This window comes from Venturia canescens, chromosome 10 (genome assembly GCF_019457755.1).
Source record: "Venturia canescens isolate UGA chromosome 10, ASM1945775v1, whole genome shotgun sequence".
Lineage (NCBI taxonomy): Eukaryota > Metazoa > Arthropoda > Insecta > Hymenoptera > Ichneumonidae > Venturia > Venturia canescens.
The window spans coordinates 9,342,264-9,370,077 of NC_057430.1; the positions used below are offsets into that span (position 1 = coordinate 9,342,264).

At 37.8% G+C, this 27,814-nt stretch overlaps 3 protein-coding genes across 7 annotated transcripts; 1 reads left to right on the forward strand and 2 right to left on the reverse strand.

Annotated features, from left to right (window-relative positions):
* Positions 1-431: 431 nt before the first annotated feature.
* Positions 432-13,259, reverse strand: LOC122417582 (RE1-silencing transcription factor-like). Of its 4 annotated transcripts, none has more exons than XM_043431195.1 (6): positions 12,883-13,259; positions 8,903-9,412; positions 8,480-8,640; positions 7,972-8,253; positions 7,484-7,724; positions 432-6,791 (listed from the first exon to the last, which is right to left on the reverse strand). In XM_043431195.1, the coding sequence occupies exons 2-6, from the start codon at positions 9,410-9,412 to the stop codon at positions 6,528-6,530; spliced, it is 1,458 nt and encodes a 485-aa protein (XP_043287130.1). In that variant the 5' UTR covers positions 12,883-13,259; the 3' UTR covers positions 432-6,527. The 4 variants fall into 4 exon arrangements, with proteins under 4 accessions (XP_043287130.1, XP_043287129.1, XP_043287131.1 ...); XM_043431194.1 differs by having other exon boundaries at positions 10,477-13,259; XM_043431193.1 differs by having other exon boundaries at positions 1,593-6,791; positions 8,903-9,882; positions 10,477-13,259.
* Positions 13,260-13,690: 431 nt separating this feature from the next.
* LOC122417583 (uncharacterized) lies at positions 13,691-16,270 on the reverse strand. The gene is made up of 5 exons (XM_043431197.1): positions 16,063-16,270; positions 15,840-15,880; positions 15,070-15,423; positions 14,178-14,442; positions 13,691-14,047 (listed from the first exon to the last, which is right to left on the reverse strand). The coding sequence occupies exons 1-5, from the start codon at positions 16,107-16,109 to the stop codon at positions 13,954-13,956; spliced, it is 801 nt and encodes a 266-aa protein (XP_043287132.1). The 5' UTR covers positions 16,110-16,270; the 3' UTR covers positions 13,691-13,953.
* Positions 16,271-16,274: 4 nt separating this feature from the next.
* On the forward strand, positions 16,275-26,874 carry LOC122417580 (small subunit processome component 20 homolog). Of its 2 annotated transcripts, XM_043431187.1 has the most exons (9): positions 16,275-17,142; positions 17,223-17,509; positions 17,862-23,916; positions 24,051-24,614; positions 24,748-24,930; positions 25,006-25,354; positions 25,470-25,918; positions 26,269-26,734; positions 26,767-26,874. In XM_043431187.1, exons 1-8 carry the CDS (start codon positions 17,098-17,100, stop codon positions 26,686-26,688), a joined length of 8,352 nt encoding a protein of 2,783 aa, XP_043287122.1. In that variant the 5' UTR covers positions 16,275-17,097; the 3' UTR covers positions 26,689-26,734; positions 26,767-26,874. The 2 variants fall into 2 exon arrangements, with proteins under 2 accessions (XP_043287122.1, XP_043287121.1); XM_043431186.1 differs by having other exon boundaries at positions 26,269-26,874.
* Positions 26,875-27,814: the final 940 nt, after the last annotated feature.

A 27,814-nucleotide genomic window follows, 5' to 3' on the forward strand; every position in this document is an offset into this window, starting at 1 on the left:
GATTTGGACTATAAAAACAAAAGGGAATTGACGGAATCGAAAACTGAGTTTCACACGTCAGTGACCTTCGTTGTGAGCCCGAAAAATTTATCGACCGCGCACTTTTCTCGTGCCCCTCTCCGGATAAAATAACAAATAAACACCAATTGTCTTTCGTGATTTATCAAAGCTCAACGCGAGCGAAGTTCCGACTGCTTATTTTTTCCGTCTGACTGGGCGATGGTACAATTTGAAATGCAGAAATATGAACGTACAAATTTACTCAGAAGCAATTAGCCTTTAAAATTCCACTCTCGTGCTGACTCATGCGCTTTTAGTACTCGAAGAATTCAGCACTGTTTTTTCCAGCTACTTCGATAACTGGATAAAAATTCAACACAAAAAGTCCAGTGGGACTATGAGGGGGGAGGAAAATTTTGTGATTTCACTCGAAGAATGAAGTTTGTTTTTATTTCAATGTAATTTTTATTACTTAATCGCCCTAACCAGAGTCAAATAGTGACTTTGGTTTTTACAAACGAGGGTTCAATGCATGTTTTCTTTCCCTGTGAAGAATATATATATTTTATATATATATTTATAATGTATGTAAATATGCACAACGCCGAATTTTCGAGTGCTCAAGTCAATCGTTTCTTTCAACAAGAACACAATCGTTGCGATTAAGTATACAAAATTGTTCATGAAAGAGTTAAACCACGATGACTGTTGCCAATTTTTATCGTGGAACTGTCAGTATACCACCCTCTAGTTTTTCCAATTTCGTTTTCAATTCAAATCATTCGGTACAGTGTGAATCAAGATTTTGATAATAATAACGAGACTCGGCAAAAATGATGGGTTTGTCGATTCGACTAATTGCATTGCTTCAAAATAAGGCGATAAAAAATGTATCGAGTTAAAATAACGTCGCCGATTGCTGTCAGAGTTCATTTTCAATTATTAGTCCGTTTGATCGATGAAAATTCTCGGAAATTTTTTTGAACGATTCATTCCAGATGAAGAAGTGCTCAAAGCGATTTAAATTCGAAACAATAACGATCAGAGTTTCGAGAGGAATAATATTAATCGAAAAAGCAACAAAGTCGTTTGTTTTTTCTGCTCCAAAAGTGTATAGCCATTGCAATTGGAATAAAACATCAGCCTCGTCTCGCTTCCAAGTAAACAGACATATTTCGTTGCTATCTATTCGATAAATGGAGTAACAATTTGTATTGAAAGCGAGTTCGTGAGCGTTAGACACTGGGATTCACTGTAATAGCGAGTCTTTAGATTTATTTCAAGGGTTTCGTTGTAAGAGAGAAAAAGAGTTGTTACGAGTTAAATAAATAATCTGGCACATTCACACGCACGCGTATTTCTACCCTTAGATGTAAATAATTGAATAATAATAATAATAATAATAATATATATTCATTATGTGAAATATAATATACATAGTATGTGCAAACCACAATCGTCACGATTCATCGAAGCACAAATCGATTTGAAATAACTTCCCTTTAGATTTGACTATGGGCGACGAGTATCGAAGAAAATATGGGACGACACGACCCTGAAGAACTTCGAAAATCAATGAGAACGATGTAATCGAGTGTGGAAATAAGGTGTTCTTTATTTCACTAATTTGACAAATATTCCGGAGTCGTTCTTTTGTACTTGTTTATGCGCTTGCTGTGTTTTTTTTGTTCAAGCACTTTGTTGTTAACTCGAACGAAATATGAACAACCGGACGAAAAAAATTCGTCGATAAATAAAACGGGAAGCACACAATCGCCGTCCAATGAAATATCCAAGATTCTCGTAAATCGTCGCTGATTATCATTCGAATCGTAATTAGACACGGATGTTCTAGAATTGCTCGGTTTTTGTCCACTTTAGTGTTATTTATATTATTATTATTAATATTAAATGTTTTTTTTTCGTTTTACTTTTCAGTATTCTTAGTGAGTAACGATCGCGTTCAAAGATCGTTGTTAGCTTTTAATATTATTTTATAATAGCAAATATATTATCACATTTAGATTGTATTAATTCTTAAGACGCTCGCGTTTCAGAATTCCATTCGAAAATCTCGCACTTCACAGACCACAAAAAAAAATGATTGAGTGAGTCGCTGCGATTTTCTTGCCTCCGGTAAATTCGAAATTATATTTTATTTTTCAGACAAAAAACTCATTATTATCTCATTGAGGAAGAAACGGTTTCAGTGAATCACTGAAAAAAAGTGAAAAAGTTCATGAAAGAATGAAATTTTTTTCTTTTTGTTCAAATCATATGTTTTTAAAAAGAAAAAAAAAAAGTGCTCCATAATGAAATACTGCACGGTGCCATTGTTAATGAAAAGTCTCTCGAAATGTTTTGCTATTTCTTTTCAAATGACTCGAATTCGATGATGAAATGGAATTCATTGATCGTAATCGCTTTTGGGACAGTGGGTACGAGATTCTCGAAAAAATTCGTGGTCCCGAGAGTGTCGCGAATTCGACGAAGAATATAATATAGAGAATTGGCACTAGTGAATCCACCACGACTTATATATTATTTAAAAAGATCGCGACGAACACTCGAGACCCTCCTTGCTTGTTCGCTTAATAATTATATTCAAGAAACATTAATATAGAATATATATATATATTTATATACTTTATATTTATCGTGTTTAGGTGCTTTTTTCCAATGTATTTAAATGTATACGTTCAGGACACTTACGAACTACAGCAAAAATTCAACAGTTAAAAGACTTTATCGTTAACAATATAATGCTTTCATGTTTTCATTCTTATTCAATTTTTTCGTTTCTATTTCTTGGACTTCTCGAAGGAAGCATGACACGCGAGCACTCACGGCTCTATCCGCCGTTTCGTGATTATTTCATCGCTTTAAATCGACGCGTGAAAATGTTTCGTATACCGGAAGCGTCGTTTCGTTACTTTTCTTATATATATCACAAATACGCAAAAAAAATGTTCATCCTTTTATTTATTTTTACGTTTTTATCTTAATCTCGACAGCCAGAGTAGACACACGAGGCGCTCGCGTGTTATAAATAATGTACCTTCTTATTCTTGTTCATTGTGTTTTTTTCTTTTTTCTTTTATAAAAATCACCACGAAATTCTTGCACGAATAAAACGCTTCGTAAATATAAAATATTCATTCGGAATACCAATGTATATCAAAAAGCAAGAAAGTATATATACTATACATATACATATAGATAAATAGGCGTTTCAGCGAGGAAACAAAATTATCCTATTAATAATAACAACATTGTTATAATACCGATCATTATTGAATGTAATTATAAGAAAACTCGATAGATCGTTGTTTTTCACTCTTCTCTTCATTGGAGCACACTCCGATGAGACTCCATCGTCTTCTCAATAAAACAATATCGCACTGAGAAAATGTAGGAAAATTAATAAGCTCGGATTATGATACATTCGAATACTTCATTCTAAGCATTTGACAATGAGTCAATAATGAAAATATTCTTATTTGGATAATTGATAAATTCAAATGTTTTGCATGTTATGTAAGAAAACGAAAAATTCATTTGACTTTAGTGAAATGATTTCGGAAATGACAAATTTTTATAAATTTTCCTGGGTTGACAAAGAATTCAGTGGGAAATTGTAGCATACTGGCGAGCATATCACAGGTTTTGCAGAACAAATATATGAATCGTTTCAGAATTGTTGAGAAAAAATATTAACGCAAACTTTTAGTTTATTCACGAATTGTGGAATCTCTTGATTGATTGATCATAGAATTTATGAAAAATTATAAGACAGCAAGCAACCTACACAAAATATCCTTTCGGTATATTTGAAAATTTCCCAATTTTTTTATACTACTGTACGCAAAAAAGTTAACAAATTAGTGGCACATTAAAACCAACTTACGTTTGAACGATTTAAACATAGAGCACACAGTACTTGAGCTGAAAATTGTGTATATTCTCAAATAACTATCCGAGTACTTTCAAAATGCCAATGAATCAACCGTTCGGAAGAGTTACAATTTTCACAACATTATTCTCAATGCGAGATGGAACTATTCTGTGCTCCATTAATAGATTATAATAATACATCCTGATACATTAAAAATTGACACACATTTATGTATACTTGTTGAGTTGAGTATTCCTTGTTTTTTTTTTTTTATCTTTTTTCTCTCGTCTTATTTTTTTTAGCTATCACCACCGGACGACGATAAAAGGGATTAATTGAACCGCGTTTTGAAAACGAAAGCGGCGCGATCTATCTGTAGTATTATAAAATCACTATGGGCGGAAATAGTCATTAAAACATCAATCGATATCTACATTTCGTTATTTTCGACATGAGAAATAAAAAAATTAGTGCAACGTTGATCGTCACGGGAAAGTCAATATTTAACAACGGTAATAAGTCTAATTAAGAATTAATGAAATTGCAAAATAGCACCGTATTTTATTTTTGAAATTCCTTGTGTTCGTTTTTTCCCCCCCCAATTGCCAGAGTCCCCCCGTACAATTATCTTATTTAACATTAATGATTAAAATTGTTTAAAATTCGTCGATTTCGTACATTTCTTCTCTCATTTCAGTCTTTCGATTGACAAGTTCACATTTATATTTACAATTGAACTTGTGTACTTTCGATTAAAACTTGGCACAGACTCAAGCCGTGAGTTTACAATTTTTCTCACCTCGCTTCTTTCTCTTTTTACCTTCATTTTCCTTTTACAATGATTAAAAAGCGAATTCGTACGATTTAAAAATATATTATCACGAATTGATTGAATTGGAGATTCTGTTGAATCTAATTATCGGTTTTTGAGCCTCACGAAATATCTAATAAAAATACACGCCCACGGGACTCTGGCTCAGTTCGCTGAATCGCAGTCTTTTCTTCATGATTCATTCATTCCTCTCTTTTCTTTCAAAATAAAAAGCGTTATCGCTTAATTAAAAGCACCGATCATTTCAGTCTTTCTCTATTAAAAAAAAAAAAAAAAAAAAAAAAACAGTCTCCGTGTCTCAGCACCATAACATCGTTGGCTCGCGTGGACTTTCTTTGTTATCACTGTCAGCTCATTCTTCATCCAGAAATCGACTCATTGAATAAGCCGATCGTCTTTCACTAGCTTAGTGAAAAATTGAAAAACATTGACAAAACAAACCGCGATCTTTGTTCAAGCGAAGATTCGATGTATTGCTCAGTCTCTTAAACCGAAGTTACGCACTTGACGCCCGGAAAGAGTAATTCTTCCGTTTCATAGATTGCACTCGCGTGAAATAAAAATAATTCTCAGTTTTTAAATAATACATTAGCAAAAATGTAGGAAAAAATGGAGCCCATGCATTTTTGGTTTCACGTCACTTACGCACGTTCGAGTTCTGTTTTTCAAGAATATCCAAAAATAGCTCAAACAAAAAGTTATTTAGGATTTGCCAATTGAGGGACTTTAGTGAAACTTTCAAATTCTTCTTATCGACGCCAATAGCAGATTCTTTCTCAGGCAATATTATACGAAAAGTCGATAGAAATCAATATTCAAAGCACGTCAAAACTGTCTGTGTCGTCCAATGTCTATCACAACAAGTGGATGAAAACAATAATTATTTTGCCAGGTCAGATTCAACGACAAAACTGATGCTCGTTTTCGTCTGCGATATTCGCAAGCGGTTTTCAAATTTCAATCGATTTAGGAGTGATTTCGTGGCTTTCCCATCAAACTTATTCAAATTAAAAAAATACAAAATACTTCCCACATATAAAAGAACGTTGGCTACTGGTATCGATCACTTTTTCAGCTTGTTGAGCGTCATAACTTGTGCAATATTTCGGTCAATAAAAATAATAGCTTAGCGATTTCTTGCGTTTTAAAGAAAATTTTGCAATAAGATTTGCGTTAAGGAAGCACGGCTTCTAAACCAATGATTAAGTATAATAATTTACTTTGAAATTCAAACATCAATCTAGAAATTTGTGAGCGTGAAACCACAAGTTTGAGGTGACATCAAGAATGATAGGCAAATGACTAATCTAAACGACACCCTAATTTCGTGGAAGACTACGTCAAAATACGAGGATCGTGTGTACATACATATGAATAAATGAATAAATACGTACACGCGAGTTCATAATTTTTATCAGAATTGGCTATCCCAGAAATTCGCTCGTGGTTTTATAAACGGGCTAAGAATAACGATAATGAAAACGAGAGTAAAAAGACCACTTGGTATTAAGTCTTAATGTAGAATAGTAAATATACGACTTTTACGACGCGATGAGGTTTCGTCGTGGACGGCTATCCCGGAATAAATATAAAACCGGGACGAGATCCATTGGAAGGACTCTAAGAATATTTCTCTTATGTTTGTTTTTTCCTCTTCGCGACGCGTTTTCTTCTGCTTTAATTTTCATTATTTTTTCCAATAAAACGCCTCTCTGTCATTTCGTCTAATACTTAAAACGGCTTATTGACAAATTTAGGACGTGTTGTAAAGGGAGTTGTCTCTTGAACAATGAACTTGCGTTAGTTTGCCGTCCCCGTGGACGTCGAGGACGGCGACGAGGCCGGAGTTTGGACGAGTGTTGCGGCTACCGGGGAAGATTCTTCGACAGTAGTTAATGAATCTATCAACATACCGCGTGGACTAAATGTGTCGCAATAGAGATTCTCTTTCTTGTGAACTCTTCGAACGTGACTGCGGAGGTTGTCCCGACGCGCGCTTCTGTATGCGCAATGAGGACACAAATGTGGCTTTTCACCGGTATGCATGCGACGATGTTGAATCAGCTGTGAGATAACAAACAACGTTTATGGAGAGTTTATTATCGAAAACGAGAAGCGAAGAATAATTCTAACACTTCTAAAACCGCAATGAAACGCTCGAAAATTATGATTCGTGATTCCTGCGACATTTTTTATTTACGGCAAGCTTCAAAGAAAACAGTTTTTTCTCACCGGTATATTCTTGTCATTAAACCCGATTTTTAATCATAAAACGATGAAATCATGAGTCGCTTCGGTGAAATATAATAATGAACTTTTTAAAATCTACTCGGGTACAGACTTGACCTGCTGTTCAGCGACTATGTTTTCAAAATTTCGTCAGACTCTTTTTTATCCAACATAATTATGAATTTTTTGACTTTCTGGAGAACTCTTTGATGCTCAGAAGAATACCATGGAAGCTCGTTAAGATCTTAGAATATTTTCGAATGAAATGGAAAGTCTCTGTGCAATTTGAATTTTTCATTAATTTAAGAAACAAAATCTTAGAAAATTTCATCCACGTGTCCCAAAATAAATGCATAGAAATTCTTGAGATTGTATAATATATAAAATGCTACGTGCTCACTATGCACATCGAGGAAAAGTTGCAATAAAACAAAAACGCTGAAAAATATTAGAACCAGTTGCTATTGAAGTTTCTAATGTTTTTCCTCGTCTCGAATACCGATCAATTTTGTTTACCAACGTCGTACCTTTTTCAATTGAACCGTTCGAAAGACGCATATGTCGCAGCAGAAATATCTATCATCGCGATGCCGTCTCATGTGTCTACTGAGATCAACCTCCGAGGATCTATCTGCTCCGCAAACGGCGCAGCTAACTCGCGTTTCCGGTGCGCCTCCTCTCGCGTGCGCTCGAAGATGACGTTGGAATGCCTTTTCTATCGTGCACGCGTATGAGCATAAGGAACATCTGTACTCCTCTCGTTCGTATCTGTAAAACCGGTTTTTTAAGTTAATAATTTTTCTAAAATTCAATAGCAATAGTCAGGATGGAATGATGATGATGAGAAAATCGCGGAGTAAAAATTGTTTGATTTTTTTTAATTCAGACTCGAAAAATTTGACTGCGACCGGAAATATTGGACTGAAGGATTCAAGTTCAAATTGATTTTTTGTTTGGAGAAGCTTTTCGAAAATAATTGATGAAGATGTATAAATTATTGAAAAACTTCAAGTACCTATACCTGACGCGCTGAAGGGCAAGACTCCGCTTTTTGCCCGTCGGGGTCATGCCCTGAGCTACATGAGCAGCAACGTGACTTTCCATCTCGCATTTGCTGTTGCTCGTGTATTCACAACCCGAGGATGCACATCTACGAGAACTCGAAGACTCGGAACTCGAGGAACCAGGATGAGATTCCAAATGTTTTCTGGAAGGTGCTCTCGGCGATGCCACGGTGTCGTATGCGTTATGCGAATAGCCTTTCAGAGTTTCTGCTGTCGGACTGCTCCCCCTCGATCTAAAAAAATTATTAAAAATGTACTGTCATGTGAAAACCTTCCACAATATTGCAGGAAATTTGTCGATTTTGCGAGTCGTTTCTGAGGCTTCTCCGGAAAATTTGTATCGAATCAAACGGAATGATAGAATTGAAAGCCCTATTTTTTTTTTCTTCGGATTTTTCCTCACAGAAATTCGTCAATCATAACGAGCTACTCGCAGTGAATTACGTAAACAGAAATTACTTTTCAGTGTAAGATGAATCGTCACTCTCGGAATCACTTTCGGACGGCATATTTGGTACTTCACTGGCTTCCAGGGCTGCCGCTGCTGCTGACAATCTTCCCAACATCGCTGTATAAGCTCCGAGAACCCAGCCATTCAGAACCGGCGTTATGTTTTCTTCCTGATTCAATAGCCCAACAAATAATTTTTTACTTATGCTTCCTGTTTTGTTTCGTTACGTCCAACCATGAGCGATAAAGTTGAAACTTTTTTTTCTCAAAAATATGTAGGGGTCCTCAAAAATTGTATAAGCACGTCAAAGCAATTTTAGAGGAAAAATCCATATTGTTTGAAAATGTTCGTTCGCAAAAATCACCTCTTCGAACATTTATTTGGACAACAATACGGCCTTAAAAAGGAATGAATAAAGGCCTTTGACTGACCTTATCTAATCCAAGACACGACATGGGATCCGGGATGAACTTTGCTGAAAAATTATTGTTAGCGGATTGGTGTGAGTTGTCAGAATTGCTTTCCGCATCGTTGTCATCTTCGAGTTCTTCGTTGTCATTGATTGATCCACTGGGAACCGATGTTTGTGATTGATTCTCGTTGTCAAAATCCTCATCTTCGTCCACCCTTTCGATGTTGCTTTCGTTGTCTTCGGTTTGTCTCGTGGCCGACGACTCTTCGCGATCTTCGCGAGATCTCGATTTACTACTGAGATCTTCGCTCTCGTCAGAAGCTACGGAAGTTTTCGCCGTCAGCTCCATCGCTCCGCACGTCGAACCAGTCCCTGCATAAAACGGAGGCTGCAACGCACCGAGCGCTAATGCTACCCTCGGCAATATGTGCGACGCACCAGGTGGCAAAATCGGATGGTGACGACGACCCAGCCGCGGATCGGCCCAAAGTCCATCCGCGGCGTGTAGACCCCAGATCCCATATTCCATCTAAATCATTCAACGTGTCAATACTTTTTTCACATAAATCGTATCATTTTGAGTTTCCTCGTTTATAAGTCAAAATAGATTTTGGTTTCTTCAAACTTTCTTCCGCAAAAGCTCAAAGTAATCCAGTCATTTTTCGAACAAGAATTCATGTTGCCTCGTTTGCGAAAAGAAATTTTCTCGTATCAGAAAGTTTCGTATAGCATTGGAAATATTTTATAAAATTGTTGTGCAACTACAATTCTCATTGCTCAGTGGATAATTTTCTTTGAATGTCGAGAAAAAAGCAAACATCTTTTGAATCGCGATTATTTTACAAAATTTCATTTCATTATAGATTTTCACTATTATTTCTTTTTCTGCAGTTTCTATAAAATTATTTTCAGACAAACCTCTGTTGCGCGTGTATCAATAGTTTTATAGAAAAAAAAATGGCGTTGCCACAAATGATACAATCGGAAACGAAGATACAGCTACGAAACGAGAGTTGAAAAATATGTGAAACGAACAATAAGTTGTTATTTCGACGGGCACACATCCATTCATTAATTTCGTATCAGGCATTCATTATTTTGTGAAACTGAAAGGGAATTAACGAGTTTGCATGGTGTTGGAAATCGATTCCCTTCCAAGACCTATTATTCGATCTATAAATCATAATTAGGAAATACTTTGACGAAGTGCACAGTGAACGTTAATGTGATTAAATGCTTGGAAGAATAAAAATTTTTATCTTCATATAACATGAAATCCAGTGACGGAGTATTGAGAATTTTTGGAAATCCACCACAGAGCAAATTGTCGATAAATATAGAGACACAAATGAAGAACAAAAATATTAGTGTTGGCAATTGAGTTTGTCTCACGAGAATGAAAATGAACGAAAAAAACCAACTGGAGAAAAATGAAAAATTGTGAAAAGTGCGAAAACGATTGAAAGAGCCTTTTCCGAGATGTACAAAAATCGAAACCGTAAAAAACATCAGTTGAAAAGAAAGCAGAAAAAAAATAGGGAAAGATTTCAGGTCAAGACCAATCGAGAAAGATGAAAATGATGTGAGATTTACATCAATCGCTGAATCCTTATCGAATACAATCACGATATCACCATAATCTTCTCATTGTCGTTCGATCTTCAAAGTTACGATTCGATCTCGGTAGAGTAACTCGATATTCCAGTATGGATCATGGATGAGATCGCAGCGAGGTGAAGTTTAAAAAAGGATTCGAGGTGTAGTGTTCAGCCACGTGAAAAAAGTAGCGCAGGGGAGGTTAAAACGACGGTGACGAGGCACGAAAACGTGATAACGTTTATTCGAATGGACGAAAATGAGAATACTTCGGTCTCCCGGTGATTCGCGTATATCTGGACCATTGGAAATGCTCGTTCGGAGTCGCCGTACATACTTTAGCATAACGCGCACGGGGTACATATCTAAAGGGTTGAAAATCGAGGAAGAGCTCACAACGGATATAAATATGTGTGTGGCTTTCGAGCTGTGTGTTGTTATACATATTTTCCTGCACAAACACACGCAGCTTCGTTCCATCTCTTCCACTCTTTATACAATATCTCCCTTGTCCTACAACCCCTTTTTGCCTCCCTTCCACAGCGGATCCTGAAGCTCCCTCCGCGCCTCTTCAACCCTCCGGTAGCTTGACCCAGCCATTGCTGATGCCTAGGCTCCCGTGGTTGACCCCTTCCCGTTGCAACCCTCGTTCGAATCGATTTGTTATTGTTTTTGTGTCTGCGGTTCGTAGGCGGCAGTTCGGAAGGATCAGGACAACGGGGCTGCTGCGGGAATCCTTCTATTATCTATATACACGAGAACGAATTTTCGTGCGCGCGACCCACACACACACGGAATACAAAAGAAGGCTTGCAACATCCCTCGACGATCGACCTCCCTTTTTCTTTATTCGGCTACTCATCAGGCTGTAATTACTTTTTTATTTAGCGACCCATCGGGCTGTGCTTCAATGCTCGATAGATTATTCCCAAACTAAAAAACACAAAAGATATTTCAGTTATTTGCTTACTTTATCTGGAATTATCAAATGAAAAGGATTTGAAAAATCGTTCGCGTCATTCGGGATTAAATTCATAATTTAATTTTGAAATATATTCATCGACTATGTGTTCATTTGATTGAAGAAAATGGAAATTACACTTTGTTTCATGCTTAGTGTCAATTTCTGAGATTCGCACAAAAATATCAGTTCTCAGCGATTTTTTTTCTCAGCTCAAAATAGCAATTAATCGTGTTCTACAATTTGTTCTTTTTTATTTCATATTTTTCCAAACAGAATATTGAAAGAGTGTATTCGGAACCTAGTAAGTCTCTCAAGGCTATAAATAGGAACAACGATGGAATGAAACAAGATGCCTGTACGAATATGCAGGCTTGGTCAGCAAAAAACAACATTGCTTATTGAAATGCACCCTTTGATCGCGCGATTTTTCCGCAGAATAACAAGAATTCGAAAAAATGTAAAAAGTGACGACCGAAGTATCTTGAGCATTGCAAACTTATCGATGGTATTTATTATATTCCTGAATAACTAATTATCGAATCTTCTTGTTCGACATGTAAGCGGAGTGGACCGAGCATGTTTAATGGAAGCGATAAGAAGGGATTGGGAGGGGGTTTGGCGCCGAAGATGGAGACGAAGGGGAATAGGATTTGGCCAAAGGTCTGGAGAGTGCACCGGGAAAAAGTCTATAGATATGAGAGGCTAGTTAAAAGGGCCATTCAACTCCAAAAGATAAAAATATTTTGCAATTTGATTTAAAAAATAAATGAAAAAAAAAAAGTATAGAAAAAGAGAGAAAATTGGATTATAAATGAGGGATAATACGTGTGGCTTCGATACAAAATACAAGTACGTTCGTTTGCGAGGTAGAAAGAGAGAGGATAGGGAAGGGGAGACGAAAATAGGGTGGGAAAATAAGGTGCGAGGGAGATTCGTCGGTTCTTGACAGGTGACAAGCGATTGGACCACTGACGTCACACAGATCACTTGCTCAGCCGCGTGTGCACGAACACATCCACGTTTTCGCGTGAATGCATATGTAGTTTATCACACACCCGCACACATAAACACACACAGACACATAAGCGTATACACGTATACAGATAAGTGTATTTTCGTGTCGGACTACATATGGAAATGTCCATGTATGAAAATGTATACGAACAGGAGTGCACGCATGATCACACGCTCGACACACTCACGCAATCGAAAACTTCCCCTCTCTCTCTCTCTCTCTCCGTCCCTTCACCCACGAATGAGCCGACAGGCCGAACGAGAGCAAAAGAGTGAGAGAGATTCACAGACTTGATAGGAGACGCGACGGGAGAATGCGCAAAAAAACGTCCTTCCGAAACTAACGCGGAAAAAAAAAGAAAAATAGGGGAAAAAATTACAGAAAAAATTCGAGGCTCCTCGATAAAAGAGCTCGGAATATTTACGTGCTAACCGGCCGATAGCCTCGCGACGCCTCTATCTGGTTACCATTACACTCGGATGTATGAAATGCTCCAACATACACCATCCCCCCACAATAGCCCTATTTATGATTGGGCAAAATTGCTTTCCATGCGCAGAATAAAATGGCGTGGCGGAAAAATCGTTTCGAAATGGTCGCGTCTCCCCGTTCTTCCTGGCCCTTCTCTCGCAGCCCCTTTTTCATCAGTTTCTTCACGAACCTCTCGACCCGCTCCATCGTACACTCGTCATCATTTATCGCTCCTTCTTCCTGCGTTTCATCTTCGACGATTATTCTCTTTTCACATCTCTCATCTACTTCCCTCTTTTGAATTCATTTCTTTGGATATTTTAGCCGGATGGAAACCTGCGAAAATTTCGGCAAAAATTGAATATGGCGAGGCCACACTGCAGGCATGCGCAAGTTTAGGGATCCACGATTGCTCAAATGGGGAGGGGGGAAGTATTTCTACTTTCGGGCTTGCGCACCATTTCTACCCTGCAAATGTTGTCTCTAGCGTTTATCAATCCACTTTCCTATTTAATCATCTTTTTTCTTTACCCTGCTTCATAGAAAATCTCCTTTGTGTACATCCCTTCGAGTTTATGTGTGCGCGTCAATTTTCACGATCATTCGCGGTCATATACGAATCATATAAAACATGACGATTCAAACAAAGCTCGACAAATACGTGCTCCGTCGAGTTAAGATTTTTTTTTTTACTCTTCACCTTTCGAGATTTCGTGCAAGTGTTTTTTGGTGAACATTTCTGAGCTCATTCCATCAATCGATCGCATTTCATTGAATTTATTGCTTGTGAACATGGAATACAAAATTATGCGTAATTAAATACTGAGGTGATTCTCTGGAAATTACGACCAGCGTAATTCCATTCAAAAAAACATATAAAAAACCGTATTTTTATAAAATCTATCATTTTCATCACTCTCAACGATAATCGAAATTAAATCATAGTAATATTTACGTCTAATCAGACTTGTTCATGCTCTGTAAAGTTTTTTTATGTGCGATGGCTTGAATAAATAATGTGAATTCATTCCCTGAGGTGGCTGCTACGAGCGAGCATCAATATTTTTTCACCTTCTTTGAGAACGCGGATTTGGAGGTGCTCGAGATCTCGGACGATCCTGGAAAATGTAAAATAGATGGAAGTCATGAATCTTCGATTTTCTTCTCATAAAGCACCAATTCAGTTCAAATATCATAAAATGCTGATTGGTACTAGCCGTTGATGGAAAAGAATCTTTTGTAACTCACTTTTCTGAACAGTTGGATAAATCAGTGAAAATATTTTTCAAATCCTCTAGTTCTTTGTTCACAGTGATAAGAGTATTACTTAGGCCACCGATGACTGTTTTTATTGATGACAACAGCACAACACAATCCGTCAATTGAGCGTGAATTTTATTCATGTCATCTACCGTTTCGGGAATCGCAATGTTCTTGCATTTCAAAACGTCAAGAGATTCCAGCATCAATTCCAATTGCTCCAAAACGTTTTTGGCCTTCTTCTTCAAGTCATCTAATAACGAAATTACGTTAATTATAAAAAGCACATTAACTAAGTTGAATTCAGGAATCAAAATATTTTTGTTATGAATTCGTTCCTGATTTTCTAATGAATAAATATCGTCCAGTATGGCAATTATTTCCTATAACTTTCTGTTATTTTTAAGTACATAAAAAATGATAAAAACTGATTTTGAAACCAAATAGTAAATTATATCGCTCTCTTATACAAGTTCAATTATTTCGGACCAGCTGACTCTGAGTTTGCTGATAAAAATACCCAATTACAGTTCTCTAAAGAATAAAACAAATTAATGACAATCATTACAGACGGAATTTACAATAAAAAAGTAATAGAATAATTTCGATTGAAGAGTATTGTTGAAGGATGATTGAAAAACAACAGGGTCAATGTGAGCGAACCATTAAAGGATCTAATAAATTATGACGGAACTACTATCGTTCACTATTCAAATTTTATATGGCAAAAATTGTGACAATAAAAACATACTGGGGAATAGATATTCAATTCAAATTTAAACCACTAAGAAATTGTATAAACAACAAAATATCGATGCCAAATGACTTCACCTTGATAAATAAAATAATAAAGTATCAATATCGTGCAAATTTTTCTTACCGAGACAACCAGTGGTTTTGAAAAGTTGATCATCCACAGTGTTTTGCAGTTGACTAAGATTCTGTACAGCCGTTGTCCTGATTTTTACAAGAGATAAGTTCTTCTTGATCTCTTGTTCTTCTTTAATCAATGCAGCTAGTTTTATTACATTTTTTTTCTCCTTCTCTTCCATTTTACTCTTCATCAATATCTTTATCGCTTCAGTTTGAAGATATGTGTTGTACAGACGTTTTATCTCTGCATCATGATTTGGTAGATCAGGTTTTCTTCCGATACTTTCATTTGCAGAGTATAATCCTGGTATAACGGATTGTCTTGATACAAATGCTTGTCTCCCAGGTGGAACTCCAATTACTAAATTCAAAATCAGAGTAATAATAGATTTTCTAAAATATTTATCCGATTTTTGTAATTTCTTTGAGTTATAGTATTGGAATACAGGAGGATTTTTTTGTTTGGAAAAAATTCATGATTTTTAAAATTCTGAATTTCGATCATTACGTGAAATAGAATTTAGATATTTTCCATTTCCCTGAAAACTGATGGAATATATTGATGTAAAAGTACGAATCATTACTTTGAAAAATTTATTGGTTTATGAAATATAAAAAATTATTAATTTTGTGGATTGTGCAAAAAAACATTTTTTTGGTTCCCACAAAGTGCTGGAATAATTTATATCCCTTCTAATGATTGTCCAATTAGTTTCATTTATATATGCATCAAGAGACTCGTTAGTCTCGGGACAAGTATAATTTGTGTGTACAAACCGGAAAAATCAGCTGGAGCCATAGTCGCCCTTCCCAGAGGTCTAAAAAAAAAATAACAAAATAAGATACAAAATCGATTACGTAGTCCCATTAATACTTATGGAGTTTTTTTTCTGTATCCGAATGAATCTCGTTATCTCAGTGTATACCGAGTTCCCGGAAAAAATATATATAAATTCTATAATGAAAGATAAAATATTCGAAAATATCAGCTTTTAGCTACCTGTTGACTTTCCGCGCTTGCGGTGTGAGCGGCGCCTTTCTCTGCATTTTTTGGTCTCAAAAAATCAACAAAATAAACGCAATCAATATGTTTGTCGCAAAATATAGGAGTTAATATTAAATTTCTACAAGTCTCCTTGAATTTGTGTACACTTCAGCTGTTCGCTATGAAACGAGTATGAATGCCGGCATGATGACGGATGACGGCTAACCGTTGTATGTAAAATGATTCAAATATAAGCAACACTGTAGCCAACGTAAACCGTTTGCTATGTCTCTCCTTCTGCGTTGCTGGTTCGCTCTCTTGTTACTGCTACAATGTTACCAATACACGAATTTCGTTTCTCGACGAGTGTCGTCGTCGACATAGATATAAACCTGCTTCGTCACCTTGGCCGACGATAAATTTTGGGTTCGTGATTTTCTTTCAATGTAAATCATTTGTCGGGCTTTTCAAAAATATTTCAATTAAGTTAGCTGATTTTGTTAAATCGTAAAATAATAGAACAATAAAGAAAACAATCTGGTATGACGGATCAAATTAATCAACAAAATCATGATAATTCAAAGAGCCCGGCAAACGATCGAAAAAGTTATAGAAATCAAAAATAAGCTGGCTACGTTCACGGAGGCTAATAATGGTTCGTCAAACGCACAAACTGGTACAATAATGGCCGTTTTCTCCGACGCGGTTCAAACTCAGTTCAATTTTTTCCATATAGTTTCGAGGTAGGATGAACCGAGTTTAAACTCAGTTTAAACGTTGAAGAAAACGGGCATAAACGAATCAAAACGAATCTTGGTCGGAGGAAGTTGTACCCACGTTGCACCAGTAGCCAGGCTAGCTTCACGGATTAAAGTGAATCTAGCCTCTAACCAAAATAAGGAGAAGGTTCGTCAAACAGAAACACGTGCGCGTTCTGCCAATGTGGGTCAATGTCTATACTTCCATGTGCATAAGCCGATAATAAATTAAAACCACAAATGTAATAAAAATCATTTTATTTGCAAGTAGTAACAAAGAAAAGCTTCAAAAATGAAGAACAAACCGACACGTCACAAGGAAACAAATACATTTAAGGTAAGAATTCACAATTAAGTGCAACTAACCTCCAATGTATTATTTTTTTCATTTTAACACCATTGAATTTTAACTTTTAGTTTAAAAAATTTTCGGAACGAGTTTCCGAAATCGACATCGATATATTTCATCGAGTGGCTCATCGTTACGAAGAACAAAACGAGGATGATGTGGAAACTTTTTTCTATCAGACGCTACAGAAATGGCGAGATCTCAATCTTACCGAAGGCTATACAGCTTTCAAAAAAGAAGTCAAAAATATTGTTACGCTTCCTCAGTTGCTTAATCGTCGACAAGAAGTCATCGACATATTAATGAAATACTTGACAGCAAAAGATAACAAAGTTTATCTTCAACCCATACTAGAGTAAGTTTTTGTTTGAGCGATCAAATGTAATATGGCAATTTGATTTTTATTAGTATATTTATAATCTCATGAAACTAGTTTTAGATATTTTGTTATTGGAAATTTTAAAAGTTTATGGATGAAAAGAACAAATTTGTTAATCTTAAAACTTTTAAGTAATTATTTTATGAAATGATATTTTGTTGAACCTTCTTTAATTGATTTATTTCAAGTATTATTACCTATAGATTTTTATTCAAGTATTGAACTTTGTTCAATCTTTTCAAAACTTTTTAGTAAATCAAGAAAAATTAATCAAGTTTGTCAAAAATTTGTCATTTTTACATGGTTAAAACGCTATTTTACATTCCAGTTTGATCGTCGCAGTGGCCCGAGACCTGCAGAAAGAATTTTACGAGCATTTCCCAGAATTTCTTGCAGCCATCATTGATTTGCTGAATACAAAAGATGCAGAACAGCTAGAGTTGGCATTCACAGCTCTAGCATATTTGTTCAAATTTCTATGGCGTTATTTGATCAAAAACGTGGACCGGACATTCGATTTACTTTTGCCACTTCTGGCAGAATCAAAACCAGCCTACGTGAACAATTTTGCTGCAGAGAGCTTCGCTTATGTAGTGAGAAAAGTACGTGATCGTGATTCCTTCTTTCGTCGAGTGTTACAAACTTTGGAAGAGAAACGACAGGGAATAAGCGGATGCGGGAGACTTATGTTCGAAGTTATTTTGGGAACAACCGGGCAATTTCATTCCTGTGCGGAGCCAATGCTTTCTTTATATCTCGAAGCATTGGAGGATGAAACTGTAGATGGAGAGTTGGTGCACAATGTTCTTGAGAAAATTTTTGATTGTGTACTAAGCGATATTAATCCACAGAAAAGTGAAGTATTTTGGAATGTTTTGCTGAAATTCATTGATCATCGTCTCAATCTGAAAGAGTCAATTTCTCATAATAAAGAGGGATCAATGAATCATCATTCGAATGTGGTAAAATCATTGTTCCGACTGATTCGCCACGTCATTGATCACCGCAATGGTAGGATGTTGATAAACCCTGTGCCGCTCGTGAAAAAGCTTGTTCGCAGCATAGAAATTCATGAGGAAGAGGATACTCTTCGACCAATAATCGATGCTTCTGTGTCGGTACTTCTAGCCTCAGCAATCAAACTCAGTCAAGAAACAGCGAGCGAGCTCGTGCTTAAACTTTTGTCATTGAAACACAGAAACTTGATTTTCTACGTTGTCGAACGTTTGGTCAATTATTCGTCGTTCGAAACTCTTGTTTTGCCTCATGTCATAGGACAAACGGTGCATGATGGTTTTGACGAAGAGGCTCTCTGGCTTTTCGCCACGATTGTTAAGTGTCGATCCCCACACTGTCTCAGTGGAGTTTATTCGGAAAATTGGAAAAAATTTCCTCTCGATTTTCGTAGAGCTTCCGAATCAACGTTTAATTTTTTGCGTTCTACTTTGGAAGAAATAACGAGAGAGAAAAATGTGAAGGAAAACGCTCTGAAGACAATTATAATTTTGCCGCATTTGAATCCGCTCCCTGAAGATTTTCTTGACACATTGAAAACTTTGATAAGTCTTCTGTTCAAGAAACTTGTCAGCGAAAATACGCTCGAAGAAAAGGAGATAGAAAAATGGAATTTTCTGTTTTTACTCGCGATTGAATCACTGGCTCGTATTCTCACGGCTGACGATTTCCATGATTTCGTCGATTCCTTGAAGATATTTGGACTCGTGAAAAAACATCCGAATTCCAACAGCATTTTGAACGCAATTGATTTGACGTTGACCCAAATTTCAAAATCGAAAAGAAGCGAAGAAACGTTGAGTATAAAGATGTTCGAGGAGATGCATGAATCGTTAGTGACGAAATTATCTTCGCCATTTCACGAAACTCGTCTCGTAGTTTCCCACGTTTATTCACTCTTCCGTGACGTTGAAGAAACGAAAAATTGTCCGGAAAAAAGTGGAGTTCCGAACGCGCTCGACTTGATGTTTTTGGCCGAGAACGAACCTGCGACTGTCCACAAATATCGTGACCGACTCGTGCATCTTCGAGCACTGACGTTCAACAGCCAAGCTTTAACGAATTTGAACTCGAAATATTTCGATTTCCCGCTACGATATCTCATGGGAAATTTGTGGATTAATTTCTCTCTGCTGTGGGAACCAGTGTGTCAGGCAATTTCGTCATACGCAACGAAGGAATGTTCCCAATTTTGGGAGATTTTTCTGTCGGATCTCAAAGCTGAAAGTCCATCGGAAAATCTGTCCATTCTCGACGCAAGTACAAAAGTACCGGATTTGTTCGAATTCCATGCTGCAAATGAATTGTTTAAAAAATTATCCTCAAACGAGGAAAAGCCTGATCATCTTAATTACCGATTGTTATTGTGGAGATGTATGGAAGAATTCGTTTCGTATTGCGAAACGAAAAATCGTGACTTGACTGGTCTCTTCATTGCCAACGTGGAAACAAATTATTTCAAATCAAACTCCGAATCCGCGAGATCGTGGAGCATTGAGAAGAAGAAAGATGAATTATCGAACGAGGATTCCATGGAAGTCGACAGTGAAGATGAGGAAGAAGAGGAAAACGATGGAAAAGAAAAAACAACGGAGAAATCACAGAAAGTTTCATCAAAAAGACTTCGAGGACGTGGAAAATATTTTGAGATCAAATTGATCCTCGCCCAAATGAGAGTTTTCGCAAAGATGAGTAACCCGAGAACTTTGTATCGTGAGCCAGAAATGAATAAAATATACATGGATTTGTTAACATCGAAAAACGTGGAAATACAAAAAGCAGCGTTGGATTGTCTCTTCGCTTACAAGCCGAAATATCTCATGCCTTATAAAGAGAACCTCTACAGTCTTGTGGACGAAAAGAACTTGAAAAATGAGTTGGCACGTTTTCGGATCGATCAGGAGAGCAGTATATTGAAGAACGAAGATCGTGAAGGTTTAATGCCGATTCTTATGAGATTGATTTATGCAAAAATGGTAATGAAAATTGGTACGAGAACTGGAGGCAAAGGAGGAGCAATAGTACGTCGAAAGATAATTTTGCGATTCCTTGCTGGCAGCCAGGAAGCAGAAATGATGATATTCACGCGAATGGCATTCAAACCTTTTGAAAAATTCGTATCTCTCGACCTGGCAACGGCTTTGATCGATCTGAAGGATTTGGTGAGCGACGTGAGTACCAAAATCGATTTATCGAACGTTATACCACCAAAAAGATTGCGAAGTGCTGTCAATCTACTGTCCATCGTAATCGAGCAATTCGGTGCGAAAATGAGGGACAATCTTTTGCCACGTTTGCTCGCAATTCTCGTCTGCATACTGGCTCAATCGAATGAAATTTTGAAGAGATCCGAAAACGTACTTTCAGGATATTTGCCAACGATGAAAAGCCTCCGAACGACTTGCATCAACGTCGTTACTCGCTTTTTCGCTCACTTTGAAAATTATCCCTGGAAATCCGAAGAGTTGGACGCTCTTTTCGATGTCGCAGTATTTCCTCTGTTGGAAAAATTGCCCATCGAAGGAATTCACAGTCCTACAGCTTTGCTCAAACTCTTTGGAGCTTGGGCCGAGAATCCACGATATTACAAGCTGCTGGTGAAGCATCAAACGGAAAACACTTCATTAACGCCTCTCCCTTACATCATGAAGCTGTTATTGGGTCCAAAAACACACCTTTCAGTTGTCAACACGATTCTTGAAATGCTGCAAAAAATGTTGACCCTCCGAGATGCAGAGAAAATGGAAATCGATGAGGAACCTGTAGAACCAATCACGGTCACAAACGTTCTCAGCGTGAAAGAAGATGAAGCATTGGAGATGAATTACGGTTCCACAATATTGATGGCTCACGTGCCAGAAATATTGGAGTATTTGAAGAAAAAATTGGAACGATCGAACAAAGGCATAAACAAAATAGAATTAACAATACTTTCGCGACTCTCGGAGCTGGTTAAAGATCCCGAAATGAGCGACAAATTGTTAACTCTTCTATTACCGATTCTCGTTAAACGAACCATTCGTGGCGAGACGGAAGAGACGATTCTCGAGTTGCTCACGACCATAGTCAATCTCGTGAAAAACGTTAAAAAGCCCGAGATTCATTTGCGAGCTGTGATCCCACTTTTGGGCAGCGTTTCTTCCGTGGTTGCGAGGAAATTGCTGCTCCGTTTGATCGTCGCCATAGCCGAAGGCACGTCCGACGAAAATCGTGAAGTTTTTCAAAAAAATTCGGACCTCCTGGTGAGACTCAACGCTTGGGACCAAAAATGGATCGAGCAGCCAGATTTCGAGAAGAGATTGGACGCGTTCACAGAAATTACCAATTTGATGGGATCGTCTGACGACGAAACTCTTCGATTGACCATAGAATTTGGTGTGGCGATTATTTACACTTGTTTCTTCTTCCTGAGCCACGAGACCGACTTGTCGCTCCGCGATTCCTCGGGTCAATGCCTCAAGAGCCTCGGACCAAAATTGGCGAAAGCTCATCAGAGCAGCAACGTCGAAAGGCGTTATTTGATGGACGAGACGATTTTACGTATTGTCAAAAATGGTATAAAAAGCAAAAACGATGCTGTGAGAAATCAGTCGTTGGCGTTGCTGGGCGAAATGTCGCTGGAGTGTCCGGAAGTACATCCGGTTCTTCGTGACTTGTCGTTGTTAGCGAACAAGCAAGATCGGGAAGTAGATTTCTTCGAAAATCTCCAACATCTTCAACTTCATCGAAGAGCTCGTGCACTTCTGAAGTTTTCTTCCACCGCAAAAACCTTCAAAAGATTACCCAACGCGAGGACTCTCACACAATTCATTTTTCCGATTGCATCGTCTTATTTGTGCAACGAATCTTACGCCAATAAAAACAGCATCGTCGACGCTGCCATTGAGACCGTTGGTGTCGTTTGTCGTATGCTGCCCTGGCATCACTACGAAATTATTCTGAAACATTATCTCGACAAACTTGGCGGATCGACCGAGTTTCAGCGACAAATAGTGAGGATCCTCGTCGCCATATTGGACGCTTTTCACTACGATTTGTCGAAGCTCGACAACAAGGATATCAAAATAAAGGATGCGGTTGTGGAAGGAGAAATTCAGGGGATCGAGGCCGTGGAGCAGAGTGAGGACGTCAAAGAATTGAACGGCGAAACGATCGAACCTGAAGATTTGTTGGACGAGGCACTAGAAGCTATTGAATTGCCGGAGGATTCAGAAAAATCGAAGGACGATGAGAAGACGGAAAAACTGCAAATCGCTGTTATCGACAGGCAAACCATTCTGTCTCAATCCGCAGCAAAGAGAGTGGTATTCGGAATAACACAGATATTGTTGCCAAAGCTTCACCGTTCTATCGTAGCTCGCACGCAGCACGAGAATAGTCACAAAGTAAATCGTCGTCAAACCGGAGCTGAAAGGGAAGAAGAAGAACTGACGAGAGTCCCAATAGCTCTAGCGATGGTGAAGCTCTTGCAGAAATTGCCTGATGGGATCCTGGACCGAAACTTGCCTGGAATATTTATGAAACTTTGTACGTTTTTGAAGTCGCGATTGGATTCTGTGCGACGAGCGACTCGGGAGATTCTGCAAAAAATTATGGTCACCCTTGGCCCTGGTTACTTGCATCATTTGCTGCGCGAGATGAATTCATTGCTGACAAAAGGCTTCCAAATCCACGTTCTGGCATACACGATCCACGCTGTACTGGTTTCCTTGAAACCGCTTTTTAACGAATGTCACATGCCTGAGAATCTTCAGGCAATATTGTCCGTTTGTAAAATCGACCTCTTCGGGCCGACTGGAGAGGAGAAAGAAATCGCTGCAATCGTGAAAAATGTTTCTGAAGCTAAATCGACCAAGAGCTACGACATTTTTGCCATAATCGGACAGTTCGTCACGGAGTCTTGTCTGCTCGACGTTATTTTACCCCTGCGTGAAATTCTCGCTGAAACGAGGTCCCACAGAACAGTACGAAAAGCTGTCGAATGCCTGAGGCATTTTGTGCTCGGTTTGGCTGACAATTCTTTCATCGCAGTCGACAGGATCCTCGTTTTTCTTTATGGCATCGTTTCTCAAAGTATTCCCGAACTTTTGCCTCCAAGGAAGGCTCCGATCACGGAAAAGGAGAGCGAAGCACTGACGAGACAGAAACCTGATTGCTATCTGATAGCGCCTGAGCCCAAAACACGAATGGGCGTTAAAACCGTCGCCAAAATGTCTTCCGATACCAATGCTCATGTCATGATGGAATTCGCTTTGAAACTCTTTCACATTCTTTTGAAACGGGATCGTGTCGCTGGCTCTGCTTTCAAATCTTACATCGATCCTTTTGTACCGGTTCTCGGCGATTGTCTGGATTCCAAACGTGTTAAGGTGAGGTCCATTGAAAAAAATCATGAACTCAACAAACTGGAAAAAATGATTTTTTGTACAGGAAAATTTACATACAGAAAGATTGTGGAAATTGAAAAGAAATCGCAATTCATTTGTACTTTAATCATTTTCAGCTCAGCACTCTAGCGCTGCAGTGTTTGAATTGGATACTGAAAATGGATCTGCCGAACGTACGGGAAATGGTCTCTGCAATCTGCTCCTCAATATTTGCAATTCTGCACAAATACGCTGCAGCTGGTTTGAGCAAAGGTGATAATTTTGATCTCGTCATGGCATCGTTCAAATGCATGTCAGTCCTCGTACGTGACGTCAAACATTTCACTATGTCGGACGATCAGATAAAAGCACTGATTCTCTACGCCGAACAAGATTTGCACGACAGTGATAGACAGGCGACAGCTTTTAATCTCTTGAAAGCCATAATCAGTCGAAAATGGATGGTTGCTGAGATGCACGCTGTCATGGAAAAAGTCGCTACGCTCAGCGTTACTTCCGATCTTGATCATGTTCGCCAACAGTCCAGATCCGTTTTTTACTCCTTCCTCATGGAATATCCCCTTGGGAAAAGTCTCGATAAGCATATTTCTTTTTACCTCTCACAACTCAGCTACGAGATGAAACCTGGCAGATTGAGCGCTCTTGAAATGATTCACAGCATTGTTACAGGATTTCCAGAGGTAAGCATGCTCTTATTTTAAAAAATGCACATTCAATTCTTATTTGTTGAGTTTTATTTTACTTTTTAATTCCTGTATCAATGGCTCACTGCTTGTGAATTTAATCCGAATTGAATCGATGATTTTCTTGCAGAACGTTCTTGTGGAACAATCAGGAATTTTGTTCTTCATGGTCGGAATACGATTGATAAACGACGACGATCCAACATGTAGGAAATTGTGCGCAAAATGCATCAAGGAAACGATACAGCGAGTACCGCACAATCAGAGAGTTAAACTTTTTGATATCGTTAAATTGTGGTTAGCGGATACGAAGGTTCGTGTTTTGATAATAAATCCAGCCCTCAAAATTTCTAAGAACGATAATTAATCGAGATATTGCGGATTGCAGGTCACGCACAGAACGTTGGCTGCTCAGCTGTGTGGAATTTTCGTGAACGTCGAGAAAGAGTCGTTCGAATCGAGATTACCGGAAATTTTGCCATTAGTTTTAAAACAATTTCACGCCGAAGATCCTGAGAATCCTGTCGACGAGCCTGGACGATTCGTCAAATTGCCAAAACCGAATGTCAAAACGAAACGAAAATCTCGCAAATTAGGAAATATCAATATCAAAGATCCTGAGAGAATGAAGGATCATCATCTGTTTCAAGTACTGCAATTGTGCCTCAAAATATCAGCGAACTGCCCGATTCTGTTTAAGAACGAAAAGTACGAGGATTCAGTACGTTCACTTGCAGGTAATGATTATTTGTATACAATTTGGTGCAAGAATCGAACAAAAATCGCAAAATATCAAGGACATTGATTCGATCTCTTTTTAACGATTTTTCTTGCTCTTTTTGATTGTTAAAGAATACAGCCAGTCGCTCTTGGCACATCCCCATTTATGGGTACGCTTGGCAGCAACCCAATTGATCGGCTTTGTACTGGCTGGTTTGAACGAACAAAAAATCCTTCATCTTCTCGAAAATCCCAAGGACGTTGTGAACGAAAATGGTTATTTATATTCCGATCCGATCGAGACCCTCAGAAGTTTGAGTCTCGATCTCGCTGCTCAATTACAGCCGGACATGGAGTTCGAAGAATTGGCTGATCAGGTCGTTAAAAATCTTGTATTCGTCGCGAGGGTAATGAAATCTCTGAAAATCGAGAGTTCTGACGCGAGGAAAAGGAAGGACGAAAGTGCTCCGGAAAATGAGGAACCAGCTCATAACGCGGATATTTCCATTTTATGGCTTCTCAGGCGATTGAGAAAATATGTCAATATCGAGATAACTCAAGCGCCCAAATCAACATCTGTGGTAATTAGAATTAAAATAAACGTTTTTCCTTTATTAACCGACACTACTTTAAACGAATTGTTAGTCGATCCAATTCTCAAAGCGTAACTGTTTTTCCACTCTCTCCATTGTAGTCATGGGTCTTCCCCGATTTGAGACTTTGATTTGTTACAATTTAGTCGAAATTTGGTGAAAAGTACATTTCCACTCAATTGAAATTGACAGCTTCAAACGTAGGGTTAAGCAGATTTCTCCGAGTTTTCAATAAAATTGAAACCATCACTAATTTATTCAAATGAAAACTAGATAAAAGCTATTTTATCGATGTTAATTATCTATTTCTCGTCACTTATCGTTTTTTTTTCTCGTAGCGAATGGCCATGTTCAAATGGATCGCAGGAATCACGGCCACAATTCCAGTAGAGCATTTGAACCCGATATTATTCCAACTGATGTCGCCTCTCGTTCGTGAAATGTCAACTACGGATGAGTCGAACGCTCCGCTGCGCCAATTAGCCAAAGAAGTGGCAATGATGATCAAGAAGAACATAGGCAATGAAGATTACGCGAGATTGCTCGTAAAAGTGCAACAAAAACTAGACACGAGGCGAAGCGAACGTAAAAATACTCGCACGAAACAATTGGTGACTGATCCAGAATTGGCGGCTAGGAGAAAAATCGCGAGACAACAGAAGAAAAAGGATGCAAGAAAACGAAAAATGACTGAAATGAAAGGCAAAAAAATGAGAACGAAAAGACCTCGCAAAGAAGTTGATTTAGAAATGGCGTAACGATCAATTTTATGAAGTTCTCTTTAAAAGAGAGAGAACGCAGAGTGAGAGAGAGAGAGAGAGAGAGAGAGAGAGAGAGAGAGAGAGAGAGAGAGATAGAGAACTCGATTTCTAGGAATCGAAACTTGCAAATTCTGTACATAATGAATATTTTATATATAGATTAATTAATATGCTGAAACAAAACCGCTTTCGAAATGATTTATTATCCCGACCCTTTCTCGGTATTCCGTCATTCATTTACATGTCGTACTACAGCCGCACGTACGAATTCCTTCACGAAGTATATGCAGCACAACAAGAATTGCGATCACGAAAAGACTGTTTAGTGTTTGCTTATAAGGATTCAAAGATGGAATTTCCATTCGATAAGAAGCGTTTGTCTTTAAAAGGTTTGAAAGCCATTCTAAACTATTCCAAACATAATGATTATTTGTAATTCGATTATTATCGATTGTCAAATGTACATTTGTTTAATTTTCCATTGATAGTTTTTCTTTTTCAGTATTCGCTTGGGAGTTGCTTGTGAATTTCACAAATACATTATCAATTAAATACCCGTAAAAATACTTACATATCAGCAATCAAGTCGATGCTTTTCGAGGCATTATATAGCGGAACGGCCCCCTGAAAACTTAGAAATTTTTTTTTCCATTGAAAATCTTCGTTATTCGGCTGAGAATATGCTTCAAAGACTCAAAATTAGAAAAAAAAAAAACATTTTTTTTTTGAAAACTGATTTTTTTTCTTCAATCAATAAATTGACCTATCAGCTCGAGATAAGCCGCGAAATAATTAATATCATTGGAAATATGGATATTTCCAGAATATGTGATATTTATGCGATTTTATCTGTCTACAATTCTGTCTTTAATTTATAGCGATATGGCGGACGCGCATGATCTACCCTTAAGACGATGGATCAGTCACTTTGCCCGTATCGAATGTTCGATTGCGAAATTCGGTAAGTTCAACCGATTTTGATAAAAATTGAATTATTTATACAGTGGTATGGCGCAAATCGTCTGACAGAGCGAATTTGTGAAACCCTCAAAAAAAAATTTTTTTTCATATTACTAGGAGTAATCTTATAGTTATTCCGAAAAAAATGAACCGATCGAAATTT